The following is a 24,858-nucleotide window of genomic DNA, read 5'->3' as shown; positions in this document are numbered from 1 at the left end:
AGAAGCGTGTGATGACGCTTATTACACTTCCCACAACTATGCTTACTAATGCATTTCTTTACTTCATGTCCAACAGTTAAACAAATCATACAACACTGATGTCTACGAATCACCGAATAGCGACTTTCGACCGTCAGTTTGATGAACAGGAAAATATGAAAGAAAAACCAAAAAGTTAAAACGCAAAAATGCCATAACGCATTCATTTTTCAACGGATTTTGTTGGTTTTCCCCATTTTGGAAAGCCAGCTAAATTTCCTACTTGCTAACTGTAAATAATTGTACTGTTAGGTGTCATGTACGCATCCTAGAGCACAAGGAAAAACATTTTACTGTTTTTTAATGCGTTTTTGTCACACCGATTTTAAAAATCTATGGCTTGTTCGAAAGGCATTACTCTCCTCTTTATAATGAAAAACAGTGTGTGCAAATCGGTTGTGGAAAAAAGAAGTAATGGTCGTTTAAAGTTGAAAATCCAAGAAAGCCCATTTTTCACTACATTTACCGTTATAAAATGAAAAACCGAAGTGACCCAAAGAAACCACAGGTATTTTCGTCTTCTGTGGACTCCCACAAAACCAAATTTATGCATTAGAACCCCTGCAAATTTTCACTGTAGCACAGTGTTATTGACAAGTATACGAACATTGTCATAAGTGGCCTTTAATGCATTCCACGCTAAGTCAAAACTATTATGTGTAAGAGGAAACTTGGAAACGATATCCTTTGCTTCGCCACTAGTCTTTTTCAATAAGTGACATAACCTTTCAATATCACTTAGACTGTTATTTTTAATGAAAACTGCGGAGAAGAAATCCCTAAATGTTGGCCAGGAAAGGAAATCCCCGTTGAAAACATCAATATCGCAAGGAGGTGATGCAAATTATGAAAATTACTTTCACCTAAGTACGCTGACGCTCCCAGTGATGCTCCCGTACGATGAGAAACCTGAGAAATAGGTAAACTATCATCGGAACCATTGCACTCCGATCGCAGGGTACTATTTCCATTTTGCCCAATATAGGCCGAAGAGGTCTTCGGTGTTCTAACTTTATCCAATTTCCTATTAATCATGGCAATGCTATTTATGAATGCCTTAAACGCTACCTGGAATTTACTCTCAGCCGAGGTAACATCTGTAGGATCAGGATGATCAGAAGTTTTTAGGTAATTAAGACATTCTTCATACCTATCTATGACTTTTCCCCACATTTCCTTTACTTCAACGGCTTGCGCCTCAAGAATGTAAACATCAAAATATTCATCTCGGAGAGAAGATAGATTTTGATCGAAAGTGATAAGGAAATCAGTGGCTCTAATGAAAAGGTCCAAAGGAGTAAGCGACATTTTGATTAGAATTTAAATTAATTGAACCCAAAGCACAAAAAATCCAAAAAATATACAAATCTTTTAAAATCGCTCGAAAAAAATTAGCCAAACGCCAAATGAATTCGAATAAATTCACTAAATTCTGTTTTCGAATAAAAATTCAAGATGAAAAAACACCTATGTAAACCAGAATTTATTGAAAACCTTCCCGAAAATTCGGACAATTTGCCTAAATCCACAAATATTTAGAATCGGTATCGAAAAATACCAAAATTTTCTTTTACTGTATCGAAAAATACACAAAACCCAAAAAAATTCAAAAAATCACGAATTAATTGTTCCCAGTGTACCGAAATGTAACACAATTTTCCTCAGTGTATCAAAAAAATCGGTTAGCTGTATCGAAAAATACACAACCCAATTATTTTTCAAGAAGAAAGGGAAAAAATTCAAAAAAGTTCAAAAATCTCGAAACTCGAAAAAATTTCGCCAAAAGTAGGGTGTACGGACTGTAAAATACACCCGAACGACCAACAACCACAATAATTTAAAAGAAATCAATAAATTTTATAAGAATGTTAAATAAATATAGAAATATATTTATAATAATAAAAATTATTCGAAATTATTCACTTATTTGATTTTACTTTTCTTTATATCGAGTGTAGGGTGCACCGTAGGTCGACCCGTTTAATAATTTTTTCACTCGTATAAATTCTTCAACAAAAATCGATACAAATTTTTTTTTAAAATTTTAATGTAAATTTACTTCAAAACTTTTTACCCGACCGTCGTATATTTGTCTTATCAACCGGCCCTCGTATATTAATATGACGTGTGTATGTGTATATCACCAAGCGTTCAACGATAAACAAGCAAGCAGACAGAATGGTTGGCAGGTATATTTGTTAGTGTTTTTTTTTTCTTTTTCTTTTCCTAGTTCGAATTGGTCACTTTACATTTGGAAAAAAATACTAACAACACTATGTAATTATTTTAAAGAATAATTTTTCCACCAACAAATATTATTAAAGGTTCACTGCACTTTTTAATTTTGCTTGTTTATTACACTTTATTTAATATTCTCGCTTGCTGAGAATATGAAATTTGGAAAGAATAACAACAAAAACGCGCGACGGTGTTGTAAGACGGACGTATTTATTTATGGAATGTGAAAGAATTAACACCTTTTCTTTTAGCAGAAATGCAAGGAAAACACATGCGAATCCTCACTAATATTGACGGTACTCACCTTAAACAATATTAGATGAAATTTATGGATGAATTGATGAATTTAATGAGGGATGTGGGTGAATTCTTTTGATGGATGGATTGCTGTTATTATGCTGCTGTGACGGAGTCAGTGCGCCTTTGTGAAACAAAGAAAAACAAAAAACCAATTAGATGTTGTTGTTGCAAACCAATTAGATTCGATTCGGCTCGAACAGGACCAATGTTTGCGGAGCAATAAAAAGAAATAAAAAAAAACCAAAAAAAGAAAAACACCAGTATCAATTCTTTTATAATAATAAAAATGAAAAATCCTTTATTTAATAATATTGTTCGGAAAACAATATCTTTACCGTTTATTTACAATTGGTATTGTTCGGTGGACGAAAATCCAAAGAGTAGTGAAGTATAATAGTAACGAGTAATCTAGGTGTTGCAAAGTGGCGCGAATTTAACTCGTTAGAATTTGACATCTATCACTTTGTGCGAATGCCCAAAGTTGCATTTGGGTTAGAGATGTGCCAATCTAACGGCAGAAGAAATTAAGTTTCCTAAAATGCGGAAATCATTTGGAATTAAACAGTAACATTACGAAATTGTTAGGGGAATTCGGGCTTATTTAGTTATTTTTGTCACACCGATTTTAAAAATCTATGGCTTGTTCGAAAGGCATTACTCTCCCCTTTATAATGAAAAACAGTGTGTGCAAATCGGTTGTGGAAAAAAGAAGTAATGGCCGTTTAAAGTTGAAAATCCAAGAAAGCCCATTTTTCACTACATTTACCGTTATAAAATGAAAAACAGAAGTGACCCAAAGTCAAAACTCTTATGTGTAAGAGGAAACTTGGAAACGATATCCTTTGCTTCGCCACTAGTCTTTTTCAATAAGTGACATAACCTTTCAATATCACTTAGACTGTTATTTTTAATGAAAACTGCGGAGAAGAAATCCCTAAATGTTGGCCAGGAAAGGAAATCCCCGTTGAAAACATCAATATCGCAAGGAGGTTGATGCAAATTATGAAAATTACTTTCACCTAAGTACGCTGACGCTCCCAGTGATGCTCCCGTACGATGAGAAACCTGAGAAATAGGTAAACTATCATCGGAACCATTGCACTCCGATCGCAGGGTACTATTTCCATTTTGCCCAATATAGGCCGAAGAGGTCTTCGGTGTTCTAACTTTATCCAATTTCCTATTAATCATGGCAATGCTATTTATGAATGCCTTAAACGCTACCTGGTATTTACTCTCAACCGAGGTAACATCTGTAGGATCAGGATGATCAGAAGTTTTTAGGTAATTAAGACATTCTTCATACCTATCTTTGACTTTTCCCCACATTTCCTTTACTTCAACGGCTTGCGCCTCAAGAATGTAAACATCAAAATATTCATCTCGGAGAGAAGATAGATTTTGATCGAAAGTGATAAGGAAATCAGTGGCTCTAATGAAAAGGTCCAAAGGAGTAAGCGACATTTTGATTAGAATTTAAATTAATTGAACCCAAAGCACAAAAAATCCAAAAAATATACAAATCTTTTAAAATCGCTCGAAAAAAATTAGCCAAACTCCAAATGAATTCGAATAAATTCACTAAATTCTGTTTTCGAATAAAAATTCAAGATGAAAAAACACCTATGTAAACCAGAATTTATTGAAAACCTTCCCGAAAATTCGGACAATTTGCCTAAATCCACAAATATTTAGAATCGGTATCGAAAAATACCAAAATTTTCTTTTACTGTATCGAAAAATACACAAAACCCAAAAAAATTCAAAAAATCACGAATTAATTGTTCCCAGTGTACCGAAATGTAACACAATTTTTCTCAGTGTATCAAAAAAATCGGTTAGCTGTATCGAAAAATACACAACCCAATTATTTTTCAAGAAGAAAGGGAAAAATTCAAAAAAGTTCAAAAATCTCGAAACTCGAAAAAATTTCGCCAAAAGTAGGGTGTACGGACTGTAAAATACACCCGAACGACCAACAACCACAATAATTTAAAAGAAATCAATAAATTTTATAAGAATGTTAAATAAATATAGAAATATATTTATAATAATAAAAATTATTCGAAATTATTCACTTATTTGATTTTACTTTTCTTTATATCGAGTGTAGGGTGCACCGTAGGTCGACCCGTTTAATAATTTTTTCACTCGTATAAATTCTTCAACAAAAATCGATACAAATTTTTTTTAAAATTTTAATGTAAATTTACTTCAAAACTTTTTACCCGACCGTCGTATATTTGTCTTATCAACCGGCCCTCGTATATTAATATGACGTGTGTATGTGTATATCACCAAGCGTTCAACGATAAACAAGCAAGCAGACAGAATGGTTGGCAGGTAGATTTGTTAGTGTTTTTTTTTTTCTTTTTCTTTTCCTAGTTCGAATTGGTCACTTTACATTTGGAAAAAAAAATACTAACAACACTATGTAATTATTTTAAAGAATAATTTTTCCACCAACAAATATTATTAAAGGTTCACTGCACTTTTTAATTTTGCTTGTTTATTACACTTTATTTAATATTCTCGCTTGCTGAGAATATGAAATTTGGAAAGAATAACAACAAAAACGCGCGACGGTGTTGTAAGACGGACGTATTTATTTATGGAATGTGAAGAAATTAACACCTTTTCTTTTAGCAGAAATGCAAGGAAAACACATGCGAATCCTCATTAATATTGACGGTACTCACCTTAAACAATATTAGATGAAATTTATGGATGAATTGATGAATTTAATGAGGGATGTGGGTGAATTCTTTTGATGGATGGATTGCTGTTATTATGCTGCTGTGACGGAGTCAGTGCGCCTTTGTGAAACAAAGAAAAACAAAAAACCAATTAGATGTTGTTGTTGCAAACCAATTAGATTCGATTCGGCTCGAACAGGACCAATGTTTGCGGAGCAATAAAAAGAAATAAAAAAAACCAAAAAAAAGAAAAACACCAGTATCAATTCTTTTATAATAATAAAAATGAAAAATCCTTTATTTAATAATATTGTTCGGAAAACAATATCTTTACCGTTTATTTACAATTGGTGTTGTTCGGTGGACGAAAATCCAAAGAGTAGTGAAGTATAATAGTAACGAGTAATCTAGGTGTTGCAAAGTGGCGCGAATTTAACTCGTTAGAATTTGACATCTATCACTTTGTGCGAATGCCCAAAGTTGCATTTGGGTTAGAGATGTGCCAATCTAACGGCAGAAGAAATTAAGTTTCCTAAAATGCGGAAATCATTTGGAATTAAACAGTAACATTACGAAATTGTTAGGGGAATTCGGGCTTATTTAGTATTTTGAAGTGAAGTTCACTTTCCATTTCGCTTATTAAAACTAAACTTATTATTTGTTTCGTATTTGCTGCAGAATTTGATGGTTCTTTTTTATACATTTCTTAATTGATTGCATATAATTTTCGAAATCATATGCAGAAAATTCTGTTATTAGTCCATGTTGGCGAAAACATTCACATAAATTCTGTCGCTTTCCACCTTTCCATTTCATCTAAAGAACGTGGTTTTCGCACAAATTCCTGCGGAATATAACTTGACATTAATACCAAATTATCGGATAGGGTTTGTTTGTCTTTTTTGGTAATTTTTTCAACCAAAATGTTTAATATTTTCCTCGTAATTCCCAAGTCGATTCCGTGCATAGCACCAATTGGAAATTGAGTAACCATATTGATTCCAGCCTCCTCTAGATCTGTAGCCACTGTCCTAAATCGATGATTATGATGTTGTGTGTACGCCCTGTTTTAAACATATAATCGGTTCGTTTTTCTGCCACGTCTTTAGAAAACACAGTTACGCTATCTACTCTACGTCCAATCTGTAAAGATCGACTACAGCCATGAAAGGCGTTGTATCCTAGACGTCCTCTAATAAACGCTCCCGCTGGCGTATCGCCAATAAAAGCTCTTAACGTAAATCGTATGATATTTTTCTCGTATACAACTCCGTTTTGGAATAGGTCTTTTATTTCAATTATAAAATCATGGAGGTACAAATTTACGCAAACTGGCTTTTTACTCCCACAAAATACTCCTACCAAAAAATGCAATGTACATTTAAGTTGCAAGTTTTGCATAAAATAGGTCACAAAGAAACGGAACTGCTTTCTGTTCTAATTGCTATTGGTGGTTTATGTGCGCTTAGAAGTTGTACAGAAGTACTGGGGTCATTTAGGTTTTCTTCCCTTAATACTTGGAGTATATCATTTCCCAATCTTCTGCAAACATGATGCTTCAGAAACACGTCTCTTACTTTATCACGCAATGGTAATGGAGCTTCGGGAGTTCCGAGAAGAAAAGGCTCGGGTTCATTGTTGTATTCACCCTCTCTACATATTCCTGCTTTTTCCGGACAATTTCTCGTTGCAAGGATTTTTGATGCCATGGTTATAACAACGCGTACAATAAAATTATGCTTACCGCTTTTATTTTGTTGTAGTTTTTTCCGTTATTTTTTATGTTTTTATAGACCTTTATTAATAACACGTGTTACACTTTTTCGCAACGATATTTTAAAATAATTTCAGTTATATATTGATGTCATTATTCCATAGCATGCTATCATCAATGTTGTTTATGACTATTTTGCATTCGAGACATACAAGACAAACTCGATGCCTTGTTCATGCAATTAGTCATGAACGACAATTTATTAAAATTCGTCAATGTATCGTGAATGAAATTATCACCGATGAGTCTATTTTCTACTGAGTTGTTGTGTTTATTATTATTATTATTATTATTATTATTATTATTATTATTATTATTATTATTATTATTATTATTATTATTATTATTATTCGATGAAGGCGACAAAATCATTAATATTGAATTGAAGGATTGACTGAATTTATAGATGCTTTAAATTGATCTTTACAGTGGATTTGAATATGAACGCAAATCTGATTAGGGGTATTAATGAAAGGGGAATAGAAATCGCTGACTATTGTTGAGGCATAACGTTTATATGTATGTCATTTAGTTTTTAAAATTAAAATTTATGCTGTGTATTTTTGCATTAAACCAAAAGGGGGGACCTATATTCAATATTACTCAATATTCAATTTGTTTTGATAAAATGTTATGAATCTGGGTTATTAGACCTTTTTAACGACGACACCACTTCTGGTTCTTTAAACCCGGTATGGATGTGTGTATAAATGTATGTATATTCACATTGACCTTGAAAACGAATATGTGAAGTTAGGTTTTTTAGTCTAGGAGAGTAAAGGGGGAAAGGATTAATTTCACAATATTGTGAATTAAATGAAGATATTTACATTTGCTAGTCTTTGGAATTTCATAACTTGACTGGGAGTTGGGACGAAAGAGAGAAGTTCTCACATTTTGTTGATTGATTGTTAGGTCATATAAATGTTTTCCTTTGCTATGCTCTCTCTCTACTTCATGTTAGCGGCTATCGATCGATTGACCAAAAATTTAATTTTTGTCAACAAGCATGTAGGCGATTTGTTTAAATTTGATTAAAAATATGCAGTATTCAATGTTACAAGAATATTTCTTTGTTCGTAGCAATTCTTGCCTTTTGTGGGTATTACACAGCTTGAGTATAATAAGCATGTGACGATAGTGTTAATCATCATATGGTGGGAGAGGGGGGTTCAAGTTTGAGGTGGGGGTATGGTTGGAAAGGACATTGATGCTGGAATACAATCAATACTTTGATTCATCTAAATACTTGTATATTGAAGGGATTTGATGAGAACGCCAACAGTACTTAACACGTCACAGATTTTTAACGGAGCTTAAATGTAACTGCATAGAAATTACCTCCAAAATGTTAGGCTGAACCAAATTTAGAGTCAGTCTAAAATAAAACACATGTATGAATGAGAGTATAGCACCCTCCAAACATTTTCTATCGCTTGCTTGACGCAAAAGTCACTGAAAACGGATTGTTGTGTCTACTGCTACAGTCGCATTTGTTTCCGAAAAGACAAAAATGACTAAAGAAACTGTTCCACTTATGCGGTCCAAACTCTATTTTCGCTTCAGCCACTGTTGTATGTTTCTTATGCGATTCAGTTGGAGTGTCGGAAGCGGGGCACTTTGAGTGTGCATTAGGTACTCATGCAGGTACCGTTCACGAAACTTTCAGTAGTGACGGAACCGACAGTATTTGTAAAAGACTTTTTATTTTTTATTGTTTATTCAAACATATTATTATTATTCATTTGAATTTAATGTTACTGCGGTTATAAAAGATGCATTTTACTATAAAACTGATTAAAAATGAAACAATTTTTATAATACAATGATCCTTTTATAACCACACTAACATTGAATTCATATGAATAATACGTTTGATTTACTTTTTTATAAAAGTTGTAAATATACAATAAAGAAACTAAACAGCTTTATTTTCATTTAAATGTTTTTATCAAGTTTGTACCGATTGCTAACAGAACGTCACAAGAACTGAAGAAATCACGTCAATCAACTCATAAATAAAGATAAATTGTTTTTGTAATGCTGCCACTATTGTTTTGAAAACATTACTCTCTATAATAGAGAGTAGTATCAATACTCCAGACTTTAAGCGTTTGTTTTTGTACAACATAAAGTGTCGCTTTTTATAATACTGTAAGTCGCACAGTTGTGACCACAAACTGGTAAAAACGCGATAACAACATATTTGTTCTTGTAAATAGACAACATTCGCATTTTTAACTGAATGCAGACACTTTACGGCGACGCATTTACTGAGAGAAGATATATTTAACTTCCAAATGTTTGGAGGGAAGTTGCATATTTTATCTCCAGTATGTGTGTGAGCAAAATATGAAACAATGTTGCATATTGTATCTCCTGTATATGTGAGAGAGGGAGGGATAAACAGAGAATTGGGAAAAGCCCCCAAGATTTTTACGTTAATGTAATCATAATTACATGTTAATGTATATGTAAGCGTTCAAATATAGGCTTGGAAATTTAATCACTTACTTTGAGTTGAGTTTAAATAAATAAGAAAGAGAGAGTCTCAGATATTGTATGACTTTCCAAGGAGTAAATATCAATGATCACCATTTGTTAGTTCTATACATATAAATGTTCTCTCTCTCTACATTATGTAAGTGGGTTGGAGTTCGAGACATTGACCAAAATTTAATTTTTATCAACGTTAATATAGCCAATTTGTCTACATTTAATTAAATGTAAACAAATCTATTATATTGAATACCCAAGAATATTTTTTCATATAAATGTTCTCCTTTGTTATGCTCTCTGTACTCCATGTTAGTGGGTTAGAGATCGATACAATGACCACAAATTTAATTTTTGTCAACGAGAAAGTAGACAATTTGGTTACGTTTAATCAAATGTAAACAAAACTGGTGGTATTTGGGATTTAGGAGAAATAAATGGAACATTTTCTAACAGAAGAGGCACACTTCACAAAGTTCAAAAATATGTCCGCAATATAAAAACAATGTACTGCCTTCGTTTATATAGCAAAATTTGCATAAATTTCCATCTGATATTGAATAGAAAGGTTCCTTAATGTCGTTTTTATCCAGCAACTGGTAGATGTTGTGGTATATCTAGTTTACTCCAAAAATATCATAACCAAGAAGAAAACATTCCAACATGCCGGCAATTATTGTGTACCTCGTCAATCTATATATATAAAAAAAGGATGATGTTAGTTACTACGCTTATAACTCATGAACGGCTGAACAGATTTTGACAATACGTACCAATTCGGAATCGACTCATGGCAGAAAAGGATAAAACCTAAAAAAACCGCGAAAATTTGCGAAAAATGTGCAAAAATATTTTCTAAAAAATGTCAAATTTTCTACACATTTTTATCGAGCTTTTGCGTTTGGAGTATACCGTGACACATTTTTGGACAGATTTTGGCGAAAATTTTACATGCACCAACAGCGAATGACATTTTTGTGTTCCTATTATGTCAATTATTGAAAGTTCTGGATATACTTTTATTTAAAATCTTTTTGAATAAATTAATTAAAAAACAATTTGCTTTCCGCTGTATCCAAACTATTCTTTATGCAAGTTAACAGCGAAAATTAATTTAGTCCAAAAAGGATATTAGTTGTTTCAGCGGTGTAAACATTATCTAATCGATTTCAAAAAGCAAAGAGATTTCGCTCCTTATTGTTTTGTCGTGAAATAGTTTTTAACCGTACGCAATGAAAATTAGGCAGGATCTCATGTGTTTGTAAAATGAATGTCTTGGCAGAACGCAGAGCGGGAAGGCCAAGACTCCATTGGAATGAGTAAGTTATCAACGATATCGAAAAGCGTAATATTTAAAATTGGAATGAATGAAATCAAGAAACAGAAGGAGTTGGAATTCTATTCTTAGTGCAGCTTATGCGAAATGTTTTGTACCACAAGTAAGTAACCACGAATATTTTTATATGACATAAATATTTAACTATAATTTACTTATGTCGTTAACTTTCCTGTCGCAATCACAATGCCGAGAGTCAGAACTTCAATGTTCAAATCTACACCAAAGCTCTGGAAGAAATGCTCCAAATGGCGGTTTGAATGGAGATTTATTACGTTTGCGTACCTGACTACTTACTGCTCACACTCTTCTGTTTGAATTCTGCCAGTTTATTGGGACAACTACTGGATTATACCGCTTCAGTGGACAATTTAATTATGACATTTGCCTATACCAATAAAAAATAAGAGTCATAACATTCCCTATCGTAGACATCAGTAGTGCGATTCTCTAACACATTTTTTGAGTTACCGACAAAAATCGTCAAAATTAAAATGCTTATAAATTCGGTAATTAACGATATTTTTCGGTAAGTTAGCGACCAAGAGAAAGTAGTGGTAAAGTTCTATCGATAGCAACAGTGTTGTCAACTTTTATTTTAACTTTTCATTCATAATTTTGCGTTTTAATTTTACCGACATTTGTCGTTAACTCAAAAAATGAGTTAGAGAATCGCACTACAGGCATAAGCTGGACTTTAAATTCTCATGTTCCATTATACAATATCTTTGATTCTAAACGGCACTTGGGTGACATACGTCCAAAATAGAAATGACCGTAGAAGTTGCTTCATCTAAAATAGCGACCACCCATCTTGAATATTACCAATTCACTCACGCGTTATTAAAATTAAAACATATGTTCGATATAATATTAAACCATACAAAATTTCAGCGTTTATTTATTTCGATATTGCAAATGGATTCATTAAGTTTCCGAAAAATATTCATAATTTAATCCTAACGAAAAGGGACCCATCCTTTTATGAAATCCCGGACCCAATAGCTACCCATATTAGCAACAACTGCTTGAGTTGGCTTTAAGCGGATAAATGAACTCCATCGAACGGGAATATTAATTTGCATTAACTGTGCAACTAATTTTAACAAATTTAAATCGTTCATGCAAATAAATAGCAAGACTGTCCGTATAAATATGAGTTTCCGAATGTAGAAAATTGTCTAACCAACGTCAAAGATTCTAAATCGTCTTTCAACCCAGCGTGATAGTAATCTTAATAATGTTTGATTTTATATCACCAATTGCATGTAGAATTCGGCAGATCGCATATAACAGGGAATTTGTACACCACAAAGTCAGGAAGAAATTTAGACGAATAATGAATGTGGTCACCACAAAACGATCGGACTTATCTCTTCAAATCGGACTTACTTTTCTGAAAAAGTTCCAAACTGAGCACTTGAATCACGGCATTACCTGAATTTAATAATCGCTCATATTCAATAATCGCTCATACCGCGTTGAAATTCAGTTAATTATTATATTATAGCATTGAAAACGCTAAAAGTTGTCACAATTTTATCTCAACGAAAAGGGATCCCATCTTCCGAACCTTTCTGAAAACCATCGATTGTGAAACGAACATGCCCGTGATGATATAACTTTGCTTCAACATTTTTAATTTACACCTGGAAATGCATTATTTACTCAAAAAATGCATCTTAACTTTAATTTACATTAGGCACCTTCCCTAGAGGTAATTGTAAGTTTACAAGAGAGAGTCGAGGAAAACGGAAACACTTTACCTCTTAATACCCTTTCTCTCCGACACACTGACAATTCACACAAGTAAAATTGCTCAGTGTAAAGATTCTAAATCAACCTAAATTGTTCAAAGCAAAAAAATATTTGCACTTGGTCTCGGATACCCTGCAACGTGATAGCAATAACTGTATTATATGTCTGAACAAAAGTCATCAAGTTCAATACCTAACAGACTGCGAGACGAAGTTCGCCGGGTTCTCTAGTAATGTGTAATTATGTGGCCAACGATGATGTTCATGTAAGGTTTATCTTCATGTTCCAAAAAACCAATTTCCACCTCACACCCGAACGGGCTAATTCCTTGATATCTAATTTTCAAACGTATGTAAGCGTTCATCTTCACGATGGAATCTATCATCCATGACATAAGATGGTTTTACTTTTGGAAATTCCAAGAACCGCTGAGAGTAATATCGTCCATTTCATCGCAATACAAAGGGATCACTGATGTTAATAGGGTTGAGGGGCTTTGACGCAGAGTTTCATGACAAAAAGACTGGACAAATGATTAAGCTTGATGTCTGTGCTTAACAAAGATATTAAATGATTTTTCGTTTAACAGCATGTTTATTCATGATGATGATTAAACATACCATCTATCCAAATAATTTCCAAAGATTGTGAAATTCATATTTATATCACTGAAAGCGATGCAGAGTACGAAGATGATAATATACAAGATGACTCAAACAACGACGAGGATGGAGAAGAGTCTTTTTATTCTGATCATGATGATTATGAAAATAATCTTTCTCAATTGAAAAATATGAATAATCTGGAAACTATATACGGTCTACATAAAGATGATAATGGGGAATGGAAATTTGGAGATAAACTTTTATAAATAAATAATGAAAAAATTGTTGTAGGAAATCAGAATTGGGCACTCACGCCAGGGTTATTTGAATTCCTCTTTCATCAAAAACCCAAAAACTACGACGCATCAGAGTTGGAGATATATAAAAAAATTTTACTGGACTCCAGTGCATATAAAGCAGCAATCGGCACCAAACAACAAAAATTGAGCAAACACTATGTGAGTGCATGGTTTTTCAAGAGGAGGGCGGATTCTAAGAAGATAGAGGAAAAACTGCCAGAAGACGAAATTGCTAACTTTCTTGAAACCAGGAAGAATGACGAAAAAACCAGCAAATATAATACACATTATGTTCGCATCGAAAATTATATTTGCGTCCGAAATCTATTTGAATAAAAACACTTAGTTTTTTTTTCGATTTCAAAAATGTTTATTAGTCGGCTTCTATTGCTGGTTATAAATCAACTAAAATATTCTTATTTCCTAATCCCTTCTTAGGCTACACAACAAAAGGGAACAATGTCAAATTCAAACGATCACAACACAGAGAACGATCAATAAACGATATTCGCACAAAGCATACAATTAATAAAACAATGTAAAGGGCCACAGTTACTGATTTGTATGTACGAACATGCATACAAACAGAACTGACATACAAACTGCATAACCAACATTATTGTTGTTATTGCCCATGCACACAAAACGGACGATGAAACTAATAACAGACAAATGCCTAAACTATGTAGGCATTGTTGTTGTTATTTCTCGTTGAGACGGACACGACACAAAAGGGAATAAGTACAAGTCATACACACATTAGGGTGGAACGAGCTAACAAAACATTAAGGTGGGCCGAATAAAATATTAAATTAAACAATTTTCAATAAAATAACAAAATGAAAGGCCCAAACGATACAAAAGCATATAAAGACAATAATAACATATAAAACACATATGTATTCTGCTCCAACATCCTCCGCCCGTTGAAACGTCTAGGTTTAAATAAATGTATTGTAAGCGGACTGGTGATATTTCTATTGCTGGGTTTCCTTGGACAACAAATGAGGCAAAAACTATCTTCGGACGACATACACCAACCATGCACGTATTATGTGATAACAGCGATTTATGTGATTCCAACGTGATAACATCTTGCAACGTTTTCAAATGCAATGCAAATCTCCGAAAGTTGAATGAGTAATGATGTAGTGCAATGACCTTTGTGAGCACAACTTGTAATTCCAATAGGCTTGTATGGACGACATAGAAAAGCTTCAACAATCGATTTATTGGGTATCTGTTAGAGATATAAAAGATAAAACAAATTATTCGAATATATTTCAAATATGATAAGTTTTCATCCATTATGTCATGTATCACGTAAACTTCGAATGTAGGCCATCGCAAAACGGCAATTTGTCCACGTTCTTGAACATCCAGGGCGAATTCGAATTCAGTACAAGGGCAATCCCAGCAATTTCCTTGTAAAGATGATGGTTCACGAAACAGCCGAGCACAACAACAATAAGAAACGATATCAGCAGGGCTACCTTTTCCTTGAACATGTCTCCAAAATGTGTTTCGAGTTCCTTCTTTGGATTTTGTGACACGATTGGCCACGAAATAATTCAAAGCCGACGAAAATAGTCTGAACCACTGGAGGACAATCTTAGAGTCTGTCCAACAGTGCAACGATAAGACGATGTTTACGATTTTGTATTTCGATTTAACCCACAGTTTATTGAGAAAAACGGTTGCACGACGACATCGGGCAACTCGATGCGATAAAGGAAAACATTTTGTTTATGTTTCCTGAACATACCCAAGGTTTCGGTAATGTTGTTGTTCGATGTATTAATGATGTTTTCTGTATCATCATTCCAAGTGAGCGACGCATTGTTGCTATTCCGCTTACCCAATTCGATACTATTCAATTTCAAAATTTGTAATAACTCGTCCTCCTTGAGGGCTAAAGTTTCGATGTTATCGGCGCCAGTTAGTACGTCATCGACGTAAAGATCTTGTCTTAAGACCTCCGAACCACTAGGCTGAAATATGATATCTTTATCTGTAATGAGAAACGAAATACGATTTGCGAAAAATGGGGCGGCCGATAAGCCATTATTAACAATCTTCAATTGGAATACCTTTATATTATCATTTTTGTTACTTCTCCACAAAACGAGTTGAGAACTTCTATCCGGTTCTCCAATACGAAACTGCCGATACATTTTCGAAATGTCTGCAATGAGAGTGTATTTGTTCCAGCGAAACGAAAAGAGTGTGATGATCAAATCCTCTTGTATTGTTGGACCGACCATCAATTTATCATTCAACGAATGATTCGACGAAGTGCCATCTGAAGCATCAAATACGACTCGAAGTTTTGTGGAATTACTATGAGGCTTGAGGAAACAATGATGAGGTATTATAATGCGAATTATTCGACGATAGAGTGTAGGGTGACATGTATCCGAGCGACGCATATTCTTGCATGATTTCTTCATACATCGATTTCAAAGTTGAATCACGTTCAAGTCGACTTTCGAGCGACAAAAAACGTCTACGAGATATTTCAAATGAGTTACCAATATAATTGAGTAATTTCTTGAATGGAAGACGACCTTGTACTCTTCCATAAGAATCAAAGCTACTATTTGCGACGAAATGCTCCTTAGAAGCTTGCTCTTCTTCAGTATATGTTGTAGGAGATTTGGAATACTCCTCAACTTCCCAGAAATGTTTCAAAGTTCCATCAAAATTTTGCTTTTCAAGTGTACTTACAGTTAAGTTACACGTAAATGACGACGAATTAGATCGACTGGGCGACGCACCACCAACTATCCATCCGAAAACAGTATTTGTGAGACATGGCACTCCATTTCCCAATGAAATTCTGCCATCCAACAACAAATCAAAGAAGATTTCGGCACTCAGCAGCACATCGATATGTTCTGGCTTGTAGAACAACGGATCAGCTAATTGTATGTTTTGGGGAATCTTCCACTGCGAAGTATTGATTAATTCACCAGGTTGACGAGACGAAATGTTTTTAGTAACAGCAAATGTCGAGGACCACACGAACGAATTACTTCTTGATTTGACTGTGGTGTCAACAGAAAACTTTATTGCCGTTTGCGTTTCTCCAATTCCAGAGATTTCTTGGGCAAATGGTCTAAATTTAAGCTTCAACCTTTTTGCTGTTTCCTCCGAAATAAAATTCAACTCAGAACAGGAGTCTAACAATGCTCTTACCGTCTTAAAGTTTCCACAGCTATCCTTCATGAGAATCACTGCTGTCGGAATTATAGCTCTTTTAAACGAACGAGCCACTAACGAAATTGGATTTGAGCTGGTTGATGGTTGCGGTGAGTTACCATTCGAATTCAATGTAGTTGGTTGTTCTGGGTTACCAAAAATATGCAGCAGCGTATGATGTGCAGAATCACAGACTCTGCATCGAGATTTTGAGGGACAGTTCGATACCATATGCCCTTTTCGAAGGCAGTTAATACAGTGTCCACTACGTTTTACGAAATTAAAACGTTCAGAAACAACGATATTTGCGAACGACGAACAAGTTGAGAGGTTATGTTCACTTGAGTTACAATATGAACAATTCGACTTTGAGTTGACAAACGTATGAGCCGACCGATTGAATTTAGGAGATTTTGGCTTGTTGGAAATTACATTTTCAACAATTTCGGTTCTCTTTCTATGACTTTCTAAAAATTGACATCGACGACTTAAAAGTTCATAGCACAAATCCCATGAGGGCAACGATTTCATATCTTGTTTCTCATCATAATTGTCTTTAGTTTCATTATCCACTTTTGAAAGCACCAAATGCACTAAAATTGCATGCATGACATCTGCCTTTGATCCGAGCGACAACAACGAACCACGAACAGCAGATACTGTATCAATAAGATGGCGCAATAAGACACTTTCACTTTTTTGCATTTGTGGAACATTGAACAACGATTCGATATGTTCTAAGAATATGAGCACTTTATTGTCATATCTTTCTTCAAGTCTATTTAGTGCTTTTTCGTAATTCTCTTCACAAACTTGATATGGTTCAACAACGGCTAGAGCAGGACCCGCGAGACAATTCAACAAATAATTAAATTTTTCAATAATGTTTATCGATGGGTTATCATGTACGATATTATTAAAAGCAGTTATGAATCTTTGATATTCACTATATTTTCCACTGAAATTGGGCAACTTTAGTGAAGGTAAAAAAAGGAGAACTAGAACCACAAGCCATAGAAACATTCATTAAACTGTTGTCCACTGACACTGAGCCACGAATTTTCTTCAACAATTTCATTATTTTGGTTTTTGCAATAATAAATGTTTCTTCTATTTCTATTCTTGCACTGTCATTAGCGATAACAACTTCGATTTTACTTTGTACATCGCACAATTGTTTAAAATATCTGCTTGCGTAGCAATGAAATTAAAAGAAAATAAATAAAAACACAAAGGATTAGAATTTTTTCTCAAACAATCTTGAGTTATGTTTTATTATGGATTGTTCGTGGAACAATCACTTATTTACCTTTTTTACAGAGTGTAAGGGTATGTGCTTATAGGACGATATCCAATGAGCGAGTGATGTTAGAAAAGCTAGGATGTAACAAAGCGGAGCTTAGAAAAAAGTTACTCGTTAGATCTTGTTACTATCCTTGTATTTGTGTACGAGATACACAAAGTTGTATACAAAGGTAGGGGACAAAATCTAATGCAGGGGTGCAAAACCCATATGAAATATAAAATCATTTAAATTACTTAAACCAAGTTTGAAATTAAACATTGCCGCCCGCGTTGCAACATCCTGCTATGTTGCAAAATTAATAATAAATTTAAAATAAAAATATATTTACAAGTTTTTTTCTCATATTCTTTTTGTTTTTTAATTCTCTTTTTTTTCATTTTTTTCAAAAAACATTATAAATATATAAAAAGTTATTTGCTCGTGGAGCAGGACCGTTGTGTGACTCGTGGAGCCACAATCCTATAACCTTTTATTAAAAATAAAAACAAGTCGACTCGTAGAGCCGTGTGACGAGGACTCGTTGAGCCAAGGCAATTGAAGATTGCCCCTCACATTTAGCTTAAAGACTACAGGGACCCGAGATTACCCAACCAAAAATGGTGAGTTGGGCCCATGGGAAACCAGGTCTCGAATAGGACTGAGGCTTCATTACCTTATGGTAGACTTCTGGACCTAGAACAAGGCTGACTGCAGCAGATTGGTAAAACCGAGGATCGGCTAACTGCAGTCCAGCGAAATGTTCTCTATAGTCCTCGGACACTGACTCCGAAGGAGCGATGAGGTGACCCAAATCTATCACTCGCGCCGAAACCTTAATTTGTATGTTATCGTAACACGATGCGACGAGTACCTGGCAGAACCTTTCAGGACCCACCATTACCGGGCACAGATTAAGGCTGTTGGCCAATGATTGGCAGATTAAGCTGTGTCCTGCACAGGGATCCAAAAGGGCTCTGACTGGTATCCGACGATCAGATAACACGACCTGTGCCACCAGAGTAGGCCCGAGCGTAGCTACAGGCTGAATGGCAGATATAGGCCGATATGTTGCCGAAGGCGGTGTGGGATGTCGGGGAGCGATAGAGGGACCTGGAAGTGGAGGTTGGTTGGTTTTAGCGGACGGACCTTTGGAAGATCTACCTTTGCGTAGTTTGCGTGTGGTTGAAATTTGTTTGGTTGGAGCAGGGTCGTTGGGAGAAGGCTGGTGGAGCAACGTATGATGCTCCTTGTTGCAGATCTTACAATGATACCGACTGGTACATTTGGACATATGGTGCGTGGTGGCCAAACAATTGCCACAGCACTTGTGAAGTGCTACCGCACGCAACCTTCTCTCAACGCGCATTGCTTTAAATTCTTTGCAATCACGTAACTGGTGATTGCCTTCGCAAACTACACACGCCTTTTTCGAGGCCTGGTTCTTTCGGACGGGTGCCGAAAGTGGTGGCGTTGCCACAGGTTCTCCTGAAGGAGCTTCAGGGACCGTCGTAGACGGATTTTTAGAAACATTGCTTTCCTCCGAAGGAGGGGCATCTTTAGGAAGCTCTGAATCCGTAATGGGGACAGCCGAGGCATCAAGCTCCCGTTCCTCATCAGACATGGGGACGTCGTCCTCAATATCAGGCAGTGTCGCAGCCATCTTTCCTAAATCTTCCATCTTCTGTGAAAAATAGAGAGGATGCGACAATACAATGATGCGGAACATATTATTATTATTTGGCCAGAATGACCAATGTAAAAAACCGTAGGTCGTTTTATAATTATCATAGCCCGAATATTCGCGGCTCCTTCGCTACCATCAATAGTCGTTTTTCATTTCGCGAAAAAGTATAGAGGACGCGAAAGCCGACACGAGATATGGACTATAATAATTATGGTAGCGCAATTAATTTAACGATTGGCCGTCTAATAGTCCCGTTTTCTGTATAAATGTCCGCGACGCGAACTCTAGAATCCGTTCCCGGGTGCACCGCTATTATTCGACCTAATTTCCACGAAGTGGGAGGTAGATTTTCGTGCCGTACTACTACCAAGTCACCCGTTTGTAAATCGCGTTGCGGAAACTTCCATTTATATCTTTTATGCAAGCTCTTTAAATACTCTTCTTTCCACCGAAGGCAGAATTGTTGAGTAAGAGCTTTCATTTTCCGGAAACGATTTACAAGGTGAAGAGGCGATTCATCTATTAATGGCTCCGGAGGAGCTAGGATCGGAGACCCTATAAGGAAGTGACCTGGTGTTAGCGCTACAGTATTTTGCGGATTGTCATTCATGGGACATAAAGGACGTGAATTTAAACAAGCTTCGATTCTGGAAAGAATCGTAGAAAGTTCCTCAAATGTAAATTTGAAGTTTTTAGCTTGTTTACGGAAATGTAATTTAAAACTTTTTACTGCGGCTTCCCAAAGACCACCCATGTGGGGAGCGCCGGCAGGTATGAACTCCCACGAAAGTTCTTGATAGTGCAGCGTGGAACACAGACTATTTCGACTTTCGCGGACTACGGCTTTGAAGTCCTGCTCTAATTCCCTAGAAGCTCCAACGAAGTTGGTGCCGTTGTCAGAAAATATAGTTTTTGGACAACCTCGCCTTGAAATGAAGCGTTGGAAGGCTGCTATAAATGTTGCCGTGGACAAATCTGAAGTAGCTTCCAAATGGATTGCTTTCGTAGAAAAGCAAACAAAAACACAGACGTACCCCTTAGTGATTTTAGTCAAGCGGCCTGTAAAGGATTTGAGGTCGAAAGGACCTGCAAAGTCAACACCAGTAGTGGTAAAAGGCCTTGAACAAGTTACTCTTTCCGGTGGAAGAGCAGCCATAATTTGGGTACACGTACGACTTTTAAATAAATGGCAAGTTTTGCACTTATTAATTGTTGTCCTAATTAATGCAGTGAGTCTTGGGATCCAATACTCAATTCTGAGGATGCGTAACATCAATTGATTTCCACCGTGGATGGAAATGGTATGAATAAAATTTACCAGAAGACGTGCAAAGAGACTTTGGTAAGGGAGAAGTATGGGATGTCTTTCTGAATAAGAAAGAGTGGGTGACCGTGATAATCGTCCGTTAAGTCTCATAACACCTGACTCATATAGAAATGGATTTAATGGGAGAAGAGAGCTTTTTGGATTCAAGGGAACCTTATCTAACAGACACTGATACTCATCCGCGAAGTGTGTTTTTTGAGCTAGAACAGCTAGACGTAATCTAGATGCTTTAAGCTCCGAACTTGAGAGGTTGTCATCATTGTAAATGTAACGACCTCTATATGCACGGTGAGTATTATGGATAAACCTATACATATAAGATAGGACTCGTAAAGCCCTATCTAAAGATGAAAATCTCGCTAAAAAGTCCTCGGAATCAGTTAACAATGAAGCATGCGCCTTGACAGCACGTATTTCAATATCGGTGTCAAGTGAGGTTAAATTAGAAATATCCCACTGAGAACTATCTTGGCGAAGCCAATGTGGTCCATGCCACCATAGTTGGGATGACGCGAGATCAGAGGGCGAGACCCCCCGGCTGCCTAAATCAGCGGGATTATCTTCAGAGCGCACGTGATGCCAACTACCTCTGTCTGTAATCTCCTGAATCTTACTAACACGGTTGGCAACAAACGTAGTCCATGTAGATGGAGTTTTGTTTAGCCATGAAAGGACGATCGTAGAATCGGTCCAGCAATATATTTTTTGGAATGAAATGTCAATTTCATTCTGAATATTTTTTAATAATTCGGACGCCAGAACAGCTCCGCAAAGCTCCAACCGTGGTAAAGAAACTGACTTTAGGGGGGCTACCTTAGTTTTGCAGGTCAGGAGGTGAGTATAAATGGTTTTATTCGGAGTTATTATCCGAATATATATCACCCCCGCGTATGCCTTTTCTGAGGCGTCAGAAAAGACATGAAGTTCGGCGGAACAATCTGGCGTATAATGAACCCACCGAGGAATATGAATGGAATTCACATCCTGGTAACAGTCCACGAAATTTTGCCAGTCACGTTCTGTCGTAGACAGAAGTGCATCATCCCATCCGATTTTATCTGTCCAGATCTTCTGCATAACTATTTTGGCAGTAACTATAATTGGGCCTAACCAACCTAAAGGATCAAATAGTTTAGCAATAGTTGACAATGTTTCTCGTTTCGTGTAGTGATCTTTTGAGGGTAAAGCACTCACACTGAAATAAAATAAGTCAAGCTGAGCATTCCAACGTATTCCCAAAGGTTTGGAACTGCTAGCTTCAATAAAGGAGAGAACCTTAGCATCGATTAAATCTTCCGTGGGAAGATTTTGCAAAATAGCACGGTCATTTGCTGTCCACTTCCTCAATTCAAATTTTGCAGAGGAAAGAGCTGCTATTAATTGATCTCTAGAATCTAGGGCTGTACATATGTCATGATATCCTGTTAGTACGTCGTCGACGTACATGCACCTACGAAGTATGTGTGCAGCGAGAGGATATCGATCGTTAGTATCGTCCGCTAATTGTAGAAGCGTCCGTATAGCTAAGTAGGGGGCGCAATTCACACCAAATGTCACCGTCTGCAATTCAAAATCCTGAACAGGTTTTTGTGGAGAATCCCGGAAAACTATCCGTTGAAGTGGAGTATGTGCCGGATCGACACGTATTTGGCGATACATCTGGGTGATGTCGCAATTAAAAACGAATTTAAATAGTCTCCACCTCAGAATAAGCAAAACTAGATCCAATTGCAGAGTAGGTCCCACATGTAAAATGTCGTTAAGACTTTTCCCGTTGGAGGTTTTGTTCGAGGCGTTGAAAACCACTCGAAGTTTGGTAGTCTGTTTGTCGGGATTTATCACGGGATGATGTGGCAAGTAACAAACAGAAGTGTTTGTTGAAGCGGCACCAACAGGCCTCATATGATCCAATGCTAAGTACTCATTAACAACTTGATCATAGACTACCTTTACTTGTGGCTTTCGAAGGAGGGATGCCTCATTTCTAAGAAATTGTCGTAAACAATTTGCTCGGGAGAAGCCTAACTCCACCTGTCCAACTATCTCAGTCTTGAGGGGAAGGCTAACAACGTACCTACCTTTTGAATCCCGACGTGTGGTACGCTTATAATAGTCCTCGCATAATTGGTCAGAGGGCGATAGAATTTTACGTTTGGGAATTTCCTCAAGTTCCCAAAAGCGAAGAAGAGTCTTGTCAAGATTTTCCTCTTCTGAAAAGCTAACCTTCGTTGAAAATACAGGAATATTTGGAGGGGGAATAGGACCAGTAATGATCCAACCAAAGACCGTATTTTGTGCTATTAGGGACCCTAAGATATTGATGTGAGTACCCTGTTGTAGGATCTTTGGATAAAGATCTGCTCCCAGCAAAAGATCAACAGGTCGACACTTGAATAAATTGGGATCTGCCAAACGAAGATTTGGCAATTGAGAAACAATGTCAGCATTGACGGTAAAAGAGGGCAGGTTGCCCGAAATAGATGGCAAAATTAGGGCCGTAGTATTTATTGAACGCGATGCATCCAATGGAGAAGTAATGCTAACCGAACATAACTTGCGCGACGTGGTCGAAACTGTCTGATTAATCCCAGAAATGGAAGCTAACGTTGTAGTAGCTGTGATACCTATAAGGCGTTGTAAACGCTCTGTAATAAAAGATGCTTCTGAAGCGGGGTCAATAAGTGCCCTGGCAGGGTACGTGGTACCATGATGAACGATGTTCACCATTGCCGTGCCTAATAAGACATTCCTGCTTTGTGCAGTATGGAATACCTGTCTATTAGCAGAAGACGAAGAATCTGATCTAATACCTGTAGAGGTAGAGGGTTGATCAGAAGAAGCTACACTCCTATTGTTGGAAGTTGCTGTCGAAGACGTTCCAGCAGTTGTATTGTCCCTGTGTAATAAAGTGTGATGTCTTTTATTACATTTACTGCAAGTGTAGGGGCTACTGCAGTGATTAACTACATGTTTAGAGGACAGACAGTTAAAGCAAGAGTTATGTCGCCTAATTGTATTTATTCTTTCAGGAACTGAAAGATTCAGAAACTTTTGGCATGCTCTGATGTGATGCGTTTGTCGTGGACAAAGAACACATGTTTTATTTGAAGAGGCACGAGAGGACCTCGAAGAAGGGGGGGAATTCCGAGGAGACAATGTGGGGGATCGGTTCGTGCCAGCATTCGTGAAATGCGAACGAACTTTTTTACTGGTGGATGGTTTGCCAGTCTCTATACCCCTAATGTCACGTAGACAGGTAAGAGTTTGAATTCGTTCTGTAAGAAACGAGTCCAAATCGTCCCAGGAAGACAAAGCAGATTTGTCTTTAACACTTTGTTCCCAAAGTGTGACACTATTTTTAGGAAGTCTCTGAAGACATATGAACACTAGGATAGGGTCCCAGTCTTCAGTTGAGACGTCATAATTGGACATGGCAGAAATACATCCATTGATACCCCGCTGTAATTTCTTTAACCCTGAACTGGTCTCACTATCTAAAACAGGTAGGTCAAATAAAAGTTTAAGTTGGTGGTTCACCAAAATACGTGGATTGTCGTAAGTCTGTTTAAGAGCTTTCCACGCAGGACCAAAGTTTTTGTGGGTTAGTGAAAACTTTGCCACAATTTCATGGGCGTCGCCACTGGTCTTTTTATTTAAATGGCATAGACGTTCAATGTCACTAATGCCAGTATTATTAATATACACAGCCGAAAATAGGTCTCTAAATGTCGGCCAAGAAAGGAAGTCACCGTTAAATACTTCAATGTCGCAGGGTGGTAAATTTAACCTATGTCCAATATGTTCATCACCACAGGATGTG

The 24,858-nt window shown here is 36.3% G+C and overlaps 2 protein-coding genes across 2 annotated transcripts; both read right to left on the bottom strand.

The window, feature by feature from the left end:
- Positions 1–18,038: 18,038 nt before the first annotated feature.
- LOC141390836 (uncharacterized) lies at positions 18,039–23,705 on the bottom strand. The gene has a single exon (XM_073963791.1). The coding sequence runs from the start codon at positions 19,751–19,753 to the stop codon at positions 18,608–18,610; it is 1,146 nt and encodes a 381-aa protein (XP_073819892.1). The 5' UTR covers positions 19,754–23,705; the 3' UTR covers positions 18,039–18,607.
- Positions 22,145–23,765, bottom strand: LOC141404449 (uncharacterized). Its single transcript, XM_073987990.1, has 2 exons — positions 22,233–23,765; positions 22,145–22,153 (listed from the first exon to the last, which is right to left on the bottom strand). Exons 1-2 carry the CDS (start codon positions 23,763–23,765, stop codon positions 22,145–22,147), a joined length of 1,542 nt encoding a protein of 513 aa, XP_073844091.1.
- Between the last annotated feature and the right edge of the window lie 1,093 nt (positions 23,766–24,858).

Source organism: Musca autumnalis, unplaced genomic scaffold (assembly GCF_047663935.1).
Source record: "Musca autumnalis isolate F117 unplaced genomic scaffold, ASM4766393v1 scaffold_1, whole genome shotgun sequence".
Classification (NCBI taxonomy): domain Eukaryota; kingdom Metazoa; phylum Arthropoda; class Insecta; order Diptera; family Muscidae; genus Musca; species Musca autumnalis.
This window is presented reverse-complemented; position numbering and strand designations above follow the sequence as displayed.